This window comes from Frankliniella occidentalis, unplaced genomic scaffold (assembly GCF_000697945.3).
Source record: "Frankliniella occidentalis isolate FOCC.00 unplaced genomic scaffold, Focc_3.1 Scaffold291, whole genome shotgun sequence".
In the NCBI taxonomy this organism is placed as follows: domain Eukaryota; kingdom Metazoa; phylum Arthropoda; class Insecta; order Thysanoptera; family Thripidae; genus Frankliniella; species Frankliniella occidentalis.
The window spans coordinates 213399-223809 of NW_026267417.1; the positions used below are offsets into that span (position 1 = coordinate 213399).

General features: G+C 46.5%; 1 protein-coding gene across 1 annotated transcript in view; it reads left to right on the forward strand.

Annotated features, from left to right (window-relative positions):
• LOC113213086 (uncharacterized) overlaps positions 1-9997 on the forward strand; it is a 28721-nt gene extending 18724 nt beyond the window's left edge. Inside the window, exons 5-6 of the mRNA XM_052273674.1 lie at positions 9749-9873; positions 9942-9997. Coding sequence (XP_052129634.1) covers positions 9749-9873; positions 9942-9997 — 181 coding nt within the window. The remainder of the gene's footprint in view (positions 1-9748; positions 9874-9941) is intronic.
• Positions 9998-10411: the final 414 nt, after the last annotated feature.

Here is a 10411-nt window from a genome sequence, read left to right on the forward strand (position 1 = left end):
CCCTCTTTTGGGCTTAAGGGTCCCTAGATTATCTACTACCACTAAAACGTTGATTTTTACATAACAATCTGACAAAATTCGATTTTTAATGAAAACCGTTACCGAACAGCAGAATTTTTATGTCCCTGATTTTAGAGTTAGAAGACCCCGACAAATGGTTCGAGTATGTCAAATTTTGGGCCCGGAAGACCCTGTTCCCCTATACCCTCTCCTCAACTCGTCTCGAGTGTCAGCGCCGCAGGCCTAGCTATAAGTGCGCCAGGCGCGTCGCAGCCAGGGTTGCCAGCGACTCACTTTTCTTACTTTTATCCACTATTTTTTAAATGACTCACTTTTTGCTACTATTTTGTGGAAACAGTCACTATTCGTCACTTTTTCGGAGGTCAAGGCGGTAAAAATGACTATTTTACCGAGTCCCGTGAGAAATTTCGTCAGTTTTGTACAGAAACGTGATTCAAATTGTCGCTGCTAGTGACTGAGATGAAAGTTAGTATACGTTCATCGATTGACCCATACACAAAACTGCTGAATGACGCATGCCGATCACTAGAAAATAACGCGGCTCGTATTTAAGTCTTTGTGGAACATTTTCTAAGCGAGCTCTCAGAGTCTACATGTGATAGGGTTCAGAGACGTCTGACGACATTGAAATAAAGACGTCAACTTGTACACTCCTAGAGTACTTTTGTGCAGAGCACTATTACATGACTTAGTCTCGTTTAATCGAGAATTTTTACGGGGAGTTCGATGGTGACTTCGAAAATTTAATCTGAGAGCTGGGAAAATATTCCAGAAACACTGTAGGTCATCATCTTGGTCATCATTCAGTGATCGACAATCCAAAGTTTTCAGTGATAGTCTTTTGTTCTTGTGCTTTATTTTTTTTCCACTCAATCTGAAGTCATGATGAATGTGTGCAAAATTATAAATTATAAAAATCCAACGTATAACGTCACTTTTACCCCACTTTTTAGACGTAAAAAGTCACATTGTTGTCACTTTTTTGAGATCAGGGAAGTCACTATTCTACTATTTTAAACCCTCTTGGGCGCTGGCAACCCTGGTCGCAGCGTAACAGTGTTTCGTGAGATATCGCGAAGCCTGTTACGCGAGACGTGGTCTGGCGTACTTATAGCTAGTATTGTTGAGAGCACCCCAGCTGAGCTTCCTTCCTTCATCCCTAGGCCAGATGAGGAAGATGACTACAAAGATGATGATGAGGACTGTGATCCTAAGGAGGGAAGTATTCAGGCCTTTACACAACTCTTGACTACAATTCTGGCTACGAAGACGACAACCCTCCAACAACATCTGACAACTTTTAAAAAAAGCAAAACTTTTAGAACATACTGTTCGACCAATACATGAAATAAAAATAATCAGAAGTTATGACTTACCTTTCCATAATAGTTTCCATCGGTTGTACCTCTAGAGACAACTCGTTACATCTTGCCTTGTAATATTTGTACCTTTTAAAGTAGTTGACACCAGACATTTTCACTGATACTTGTGATCAATTTGTTTACTTCCAATCCGTTCCGACCAGACGGAGCAATAGTCTTCGCTAAACGCTCAGCCAACAAAGTGAGAAGTCAAAGAATGAATTTGCTTTGGGAATATAAATAGGGTGTTCCAGGCAATCTAAAACGGAAGTAGGAAAAGAACAAACTCACTGACCTTTCTGTTTCCGAAAGGACTCTGATTGGTCGAGCTAATCACGTGCCACCGCCGCCTTTCAGGTATGAGAAACTGTCAGATCAGTTCCGAGCTCCCCTCCATATTTGAGAGGTTAGGATCGGACCAAACTACCATGGAAGTTTCTCATACTGGGCGGACGGAAAAAGAGAAATCAGTGAGTTTGTTCTTTTTCACTTCCGTTTTAGATAGCCTGGAACACCCTATTACAGACATTTACAAAGGTACAAGTACCATAAAAATATAAGAGAGCATAGAAAGGCTTTAAAAATGGTTACAGCCCCAAAATGCTTAAGACGCCTGAACAAAATATCTTAATCTAAACAGTACAAGGTAGATGTACGCCAGACCACGTCTCGCGTAACAGGCTTCGCTATACCTCACGAAACACTGTTACGTTGCGACGCGCCTGTCATACATTAGACCGTCCCACGCTTGCAAATTTGTTTGAGCACACTGGATTACTGGGCGGATTCGGATTCTATGTCGAAAACTAAGGTTGATGTGTCTGAGGGTTTTCGAATTTTCGATAAATTGGTGGGTGCTCAACGCCCTTGAAGTTTTGACACTTTTTTCCCCACTTAAAGTACTCTAAAGTCGCTCTAAATCGTCCCAGATGAACGGGTGAGGTATCGTTGGATTCGATGGACCCTACTGTACATGAAACCACCGCGCCCGAGCCCCTGGGGTTGATTGCCTACCTCCCCGGGGCCCGGAAATGGTCCGGTGTACCCAAAATAAGTCGTTTTCCGGGGTTTGCCGGCCTCCAAAATCAGCTGAGAGCACCTCCGGAGGCCTCTTCTGTTCGGGATGTGTTTATAGAGTGTACGCCTACGCTGGCGAACCGCGGCTGGCATATTGAGAGTGGCTGCCTACCTCTCATGTGCAGATAATGTAATTCGAAACGGACTAAAACGTGATAATGACGTCAAAACCACCCGAAATCGCGCTATATTCACCAGCTGTGTCCACGCTGGGTTCCATTGAACCCAGAAACACCACGTAGTGCTGAACACCAGGTTGCCTACCCTATAGGGGCAGAGTGTGTTTTTTTATTAAAGCGCTAATCAACGGAAACAAGAGTTGTTTCGCGCGTTTTAGGGTTCAGAAGATTACCCAAAATGCCCGGAAAATTTTCTTCTTTTTTTTTGTCATTTTGACGACTTTAACGAGTCATTTTTGGGACCTGTTGTTTTTGATTTTTTAAAAATCCAATTTTTGAGCTAGAATGCTCATCTTCGAACTCGATCTGTCTTTTTATGACACAAAACGACCCTGAAAATTCCAAGTCGCTCGCTCAGTTCGTTTTCGAGTTTTCGTGAGGACAGATACACAGACAGACATACAGACAGACACACAGAAAAAGTTTTTCCCGACCAGACGGAGTAATAGGCTTCGCTAATCGCTCAGCCAATAATACAAGGTAGATGTACGCCAGACCACGTCTCGCCTAACAGGCTTCGCGATATCCCACGAAACACTGTTACGCTGCGACGCGCCTGGCATACATCTACCTTGGCCTGCGGCGCTGACACCCGAGTCGTGTGGTGGGAAAATGTACACAAAGGTACGGGCCTACGGTCCGTCAACGGCCAATAGGGTATACCGCTACACCACAATCGGAACCTAAAGAAGAAAAGCATGACTACCCGATCTGTTTCCTCCTGAACGCTGATTGGCCAAAGATGGCGTGGCTGTGGCGGTCAGCCAATGAGCGCGCAGAAGGAAACAGATTGAGCAGTCATGCTTTTCTTCTTTAGGTTCCGGTTGGCTTACAGCGGAATACCCTATTACCTCGACTAAGCCTGCAGAGTTGTACATTTTTTCGCTTATTTTCGTCAAAAATACCCTCTAGTGCCTCAACGGTTTGAGCTAGAGCAAAACGGACAAAATTTTCGATCTGAGGGCTCTACTTTGACGAGTTACCCCCTAGGAAACCATGTAAAAATATTTTTAAAAAACGTCATTTTTGGGACCCGTTGTTATTGATTGGCTGAGCGATTAGCGAAGCCCATCACTCCACTGACCGAAAAAGTTTCATTCTGTTTGTGGGTTTGTGTGTTTGTTTGTCTGTCTGTCCGCACGATAACTCGAGAAGAAATTGAGATAGCGATCTGGGAATTTCAGGGTCGTTTCGTATCATAAAAAGACAGATCGAGTTCTAAGATGAGCATTCTAGCTCAAAACTTGGCTTTTTAAAAAATCAAAAACTACAGGTCGCAAGCTCTATTTTTATCAAATTATTTTCTATGGGTTCCTAAGGGGTAACTTGTGAAAATAGAGCCCTCTGGGCGAAAAATTCGTCCGTTTTGCTGTATCTCTAACCGTTTAGGCGCTAGAGGGTCTTTTTTGACGAAAATAAGCTAAAAATTGCCATAGTGAACAATAAGTTGTAGAAAAAGGCCTAAAAGCCGCAAGAAACTCTCCCCCTCCCCAATAAAAACGTTTTCTAAGCAGAAGGGTGGGCCGTAGTTTAGATCTATCATGTACTGTTTAGGTGCTAGGGGGCATTTTTTGACAAAATGAGGTGAAAATGATAAAATGGTCGATTAAATCGTTAAAAAAACTTCATTTCGAAAAATAGTGTATACACTCCTATTACCCCATCTCGGGTGTCAGCGCCGCAGGCCTAGCTATGTGTGCGCCAGGCGCGTCGCAGCGTAACAGTGTTTCGTGAGATATCGCGAAGCCTGTTACGCGAGACGTGGTCTGGCGTACATCTACCTAGTTCGAGTCGTTGAGCATTATGGTATCACCACTTAAATTGATGACGTCAATTTCAACGTCACTGCTGCCTATCACTATCACCTCTACATCACCACTTATATCAATGACTTCCATCGCACCGACACGAACTGCTTTAGGCAAGGACTCACAAACGACTGAGCGCTGCGCGGGCGCGACGCGCTGCCGCCGAGCGCGGGGAGCGGTGGAGGGGCGAGCGCGCCGTGGTGGGGGTAGAGTCTCGCGGCGGAAAAGGACGCGTCGTCTGGCGCGCTACAGCGTTGCCATGCCGATTGCCGCTTCGCTCGCGGCTCTCCACAAACGTTCTCATACTCACGCGCGCGGAATTCAAAAATGCCAGGAGAGGGATTCGAACCCTCGTCCCCTACAAGTGGGACGTGCACTTGAGGCAGGCGCCTTAACCACTCGGCCATCCTGACATCTTGCTTATGTGTGTGTCGCATCACGGTTTTGTATCACCCATACGCGCCGTGACGTGTTGTGACGTGTCACGCTTAGGTTATGTTGCCACCCTTGAATTACGCCCTTCCATCGATCCTCGATATTTTTTAGGGGTGGGTTAGCAACCCTCGTTCAATCCTCGATTTTTTAGGGGTGGGTTTGCACCCCTTCGTCGATCCTCGATATTTTTAGGGGTGGGTTAGCACCCCTAAATCTAGGTACGAGTTAAGCCCCTCCAAGACACCGTTAAAAATAGGTTAGGACCTAACCTAACCGTTAGGTTATGTTAGAGCCCTCCAAGACACCGTTAAAAAAAATAGGTACGGGGTTAGGCCTCTCCAAGATACCCCCTAAAATTAGGTACGGGGTTAGGAACCCCCAAGACACCTCAAAATTAGGTTAGGTTAAGTTAGAGCCCCCCAAGATGGCGACCGCGGCATAGTGCCACAAGATGGCCGACCGCGACAAAGTGACACACTTACTACTATTATAATAAATTTTAAATGTCAGTAGCCTAATGTTCATTTGTGATTCCGTTTTCGCAGGATCTCGTTATTTGCATCAAGTTCAAGGGCAGGAATTGGCGGGCCCAGCACTTACCATCCCGATATTATTGCATTGTGCAACTGACGTTATTGCATTAAATCAGTAGTTTCTACATTTTTGTGTTTCTTAACTGAGTACCTGTACCGTGCCTCTAGTGACCCGGGAACCGGGAGAGGTGGGGCCCGGGGCGGGGAGCCGGCCGCACAACTGATCACTCTAGTTATACACATGTCACCTAAGTATCGTATCGTCCGTGTGGGGAGACTTGGTGTGACTTGCTCCCTATCCTAGCAGCCGATAGCAGCACAGGCCAATCCGACGAAAATTGTTCTGTGACTAACGAGACTACACTCTAAATCTGAAATGACTTTGCTTGTCCATAGAAAGTCGCGTTTTTGTGCACATTTCAACGAGATGCAGATTTGAATCTAGCAAAAGACGAATCATCATCTTACTGGTGGACAATATTTTTCCGTCCATCAAAATAGATACAAATTTGTCACTTGCCCGAATCAAATTTGCATCTTGTTTAGATGTGCACTAAAACGCATCATTCTATGCACAAGAAAAGTCCTTTCAGATTTAGTGTGAGAATCCCTCGCCTCGGGAAAACGAAAGGCTCCTCGGCGCGGGGTATCGGAATCTCCCTGCTCTCGTGCGTTCCGTCGCCGCGGCTAGCCGCACAAATGTTGCCCTTCTGTGAGCGTCGGGAGTATCCACGCGCACGGCTCGTTCCGTCGCCGCGCCCGCCCGCACAGCACGGAGTAAGAATATATGGAGGACCGGCTGTGGTCGCGCGGCGGTTCCCCGGCCGCGTCCAGGGACAATCTCCGCCGTGCGCAGCGCTGCAGTCGCATTGGCGAGAGCCTCGGGCGGCGCTGCGCTGGGCGCCTACGGGTGGAGCGCGCCGCGAGCGCTTTAACGCGGCGGCGCTCCTGGGCCGTTCATTGCACAAGAGGGGAGACACCGGGTACTTAAAGTGAAAAGTTCAAGCTTTCCAACGGTATCAATATTTTTTCGATACGACTAATACTTTCCGAACAGCGGCCTGAGAAAGAGAGATGTGTGGCGCGCGCGCCGCTAATCTTGGCTGTAGCTCTGAAACCGTTGAAGATAGTCAGGTGGTGTAAGCGAGCCGATTGTAGAGTAAAGTTCAAGCTTTCAGACCGCGTTCACGTTTTTCCGATCCGACCCACGCAGCTCCGGCTGGACCGCCGCGAACACCGCGCGGTCGGGCCGGCTGCGCTGTCCCTGGTCTCCGACCGTACCGGCCGACGTGCCGGGGAGCGAGCGTAGATATTCTTGGCTGTAGCTCTTAAACCGTTTAAGATAGTCAAGTGGTGTGAGCCAGCCGATTGTAGAGCAAAGTTCAAGCTTTCAGACCGTGTTCACGTTTTTCCGATCCGACCCACGCAGCTCCGGCTGGACCGCCGCGAACACCGCGCTGTCGGGCCAGCTGCCTGCGCTGCGACGCGTGCGTTCGGGACCTTCTGAGCAAGTTGGAGCGCACGATCCGGCAACGCCGCACCCCCCACCACTCCCACTCCACCTCGGCTGGCTATATTTTTAGATTTCCCTTCAAATTGGATGAAATTCCGAAAAACGAAGAACACTTGCAACTAGATTTTATCACGCTGAATCCGAATACATGGCACTTTTTGTCACTTGATTCCGTATTTAGGCGTATATTCGATTATGAGTGGTCTGGCCCGGGGCCCGGGGTCGTCTGCTGCTCGCGCGCCGTGTTTGTTTTGCCGGTCGCCACTGGTGGTTGCAATTCACTGATGATATGACAAAGGAGCTTGACAAAGAAACATAAGTCCAGGTGTAGCTTCACAAAGGAACATAAGTCCACCAACAAGATTTGACAGAGGAACATAAGTCCAAGTCATTTTGGTCAAGAAATGCCCTCTTAGAGATGGCCGATACAGTATCGATATTTTCCACTATCGATACCTCTAACCCAATATATCGATAATTTAGTATCGATAGCCAGCTGGTTCTTAAGAAAAGGATAGGGGAAAAGTATCGATATTTGTCAATATCGATAGTTTTTCAATATCGATATGCATTTTATCGATATGTTTGGTTCGATTGGCCAGCACCCAAACGGTAGGAGATAGACCACAAAGGACGAAACTTTCACCCAGAGAACTCTATTTTGACGAGTTGCCCCATAGGCACCCGTAAAAATATTTAAAAAAAATGTGACCTGTAGTTTTTGATTTTTTTTAAAAAGTCAATTATTGAGCGAGAATGTTCATCGTCGAACTCGATCTGTTTTTTTATGATACAAAACGGCCCTGAAATTCCCAGATCGCTGTCCCAATTCCTTCTTAAATTATAGTGCGGACTTATGTTCCCCTGTCAAATCTTGTTGGTGGACTTACGTTCCTTTGTGAAGCTACACCTGGACTTATGTTCCTTAGTCAAATCTTGTTGTTGGACTTATGTTCCTTTGTGAAATCTTGTTGTTGGACTTATGTTCCTTTGAGAAACTACACCTGGACTTATGTTCCTCTGTCAAATCCCACTGGTGGACTAACGTTCCTTTGTCAGATCCACAAGGGGGTGTCAAAACACATAAGTCACACTAAAATCTGTTCTAATTGAGATAAAGCTACATATGTTTCGCAGAGATGTAAAGCATACTAAAACAAAACATTCTGTGAAGGAAAAAGTTATCTAGCTTTAAAACTGTAGCAGCCAGACTAGAATTAGAAACACTTTTGGCTCTCTTGAAAAATTAGCCAAAGTGGCCTTATGCTCCTTTGTCATATCATCAGTGACTTGCGTTGTTCGTCGTCGAAAGTGTATGACACTTCGGTCTCGGTGCATAAACCAAGTCTTCAGAGGTAAATATCTCATTGTGGATCGTTAATTAACACTGAAACGTACACTTTGCGACTGAAATCACTTAAAGCACCGACCACGATGTAGTTAATACGGTGTCGGCACTGAGCTATCCGAGCGGGCCGCGGAAAGACGGCACATTCGTAGTTCCAGAAGAGCCGCCAGTGGCGCTGGCGTCGACCGATGCCGGGCGAGGGGAGAAGGGACGAGACGAGCGGGGCACCGCTCCCGTACCCTCCCGCCACCCCTCGCCCGGTATCGGTCGACGCCAGCGCCACTGGCGGCTCTTCTGGAACTACGAATGTGCCGTCTTTCCGCGGCCGTCTTTTAGCCCGCTACCGGCCGGGAGAGCCTACACCGTATTAACTACATCGTGGCACCGACCCTAACCGCTTCCTTCTTCCGGGGGGCTTTAAAACCCATGGATGTTTTAGGTCCGCTCTTGCTGTTGGAGACGGATGTCGCTCCGGGAGCTATTTTGAGCACTATCAATCCCCATAAATGGTCCATGGATCAGCTTAAACAGTGGCTGAGGTGCAGAGGCTTGGCTGTTGGCGGAAAGAATCGTGAACAAATAGGGTATTGGTCTAGAGCGCTGAGCGGAAGTAGAAGAACAAAAACGGAAAATGGAAAGGCGCCCGCACTCCTCCCCGCCTGCCCTCCACTTCTCCCCGGGCGCTCCCCCACTCAGCCCTCTGTGGAGGAGAGGGGGACGGTGCGTCGCCTTTTTCCACCTTCCGTTTTTGTTCTTCGACTTCCGCTCAGCGCTCTAGACCAGTACCCTATTGAAAGGTTTGATCTTTTGTTTTATTCAGACATATCTAATTGGCTGAGCGATAGCGAAGCCTATTACTCCAGTGATGATCAAAAAGTTTCGCGTCTGTCTGTGTGTGTGTGTGTGTGTGTCTGTTTATCTGTACTCACGATAACTCGAGAACGAATTGAGCTAGCGACCTGGGATTTTCAGGGTCATTTAGTATCATAAAAAGACAAATCGAGTTCGAAGATAAGCATTCTAGCTCAAAAATTGGATTTTTTAAAAATCAAAAACAACAGGTCCTAAAACTTACGTTTTTTAAAAATATTTCTTTTACAGTTTCATAAGGGGTACCTCATCAAAGTAGAGCCCTTAGGGTGTAAATTTCGTCCGTTTGGCTCTAACTTTAACCATTTATTAGGCGCCACAGGGAGTTTTTGACGAAAATAAGCGAAACAATGTAGAACCCTGCATTCTTAGTCGAAATGGCGGGAAGTTGACGGGCCGAAAGCCCGTATCTTTGTGTACATTTTTGCGCTTTCCGACTCGGGTGTCAGCGCCGCAGGCCTAGGTAGATATATGCCACGCGCGTCGCAGCGTAGCAGTGTTTCGTGATATATCGCGAAGCCTGTTACGCGAGACGTGGTCTGGCGTACATCTACCTAGTTAATTCGTTACCAAGTTTTTCTACTGAGATAATTGTTTTTGTAGATTTTTGAAAAGATCTGCAAACAAAAAACCATGCCATATACTAGATCCAGGATCTGAGAACGGAAAGTGGCTGGAGTTAAAGCGCCAGAAGTTACTAAGTGCTGCTAATGTCATCGTACGTTTCGGTTTGTTTCTTTCCAGTATTTTCTCTGCTACATTTACAATTATTTCCCTGTGATTCATTTGTGTGCAGGTTCCCCAGAAGCCAATACTTCCAGTGACTGGTTGGATGTTATTCCCCAGCAATGACATCCCAGCCATGTTCAAGAGGGACACATAATGCATTATTGGCTGAGCGATTAGCGAAGCCCATAACTCCACTGACCGGAAAAGTTTCATTCTATTTGATTGTCTGTTTGTCCGTCTGTCCGCACGATAACTCGAGAAAGGATTGAGATAGCGACCTGGGATTTTCAGGGTCGTTTTGTACCATTAAAAGACAGATCGAGTTCAAAGATGAGCATTGTAGCTCAAAAATTGACTTTTAAAAGAATCAAAAACCACAGGTCGCAAAATACTAGCTATATGTACGCCAGACCACGTCTCGCGTAACAGGCTTCGCGATATATCACGAAACACTGTGACGCTGCGACGCGCCTGGCGCACATATAGCTAGGCCTGCGGCGCTGACACCCCAGACGAGTTAAATTTTACGATTTAATA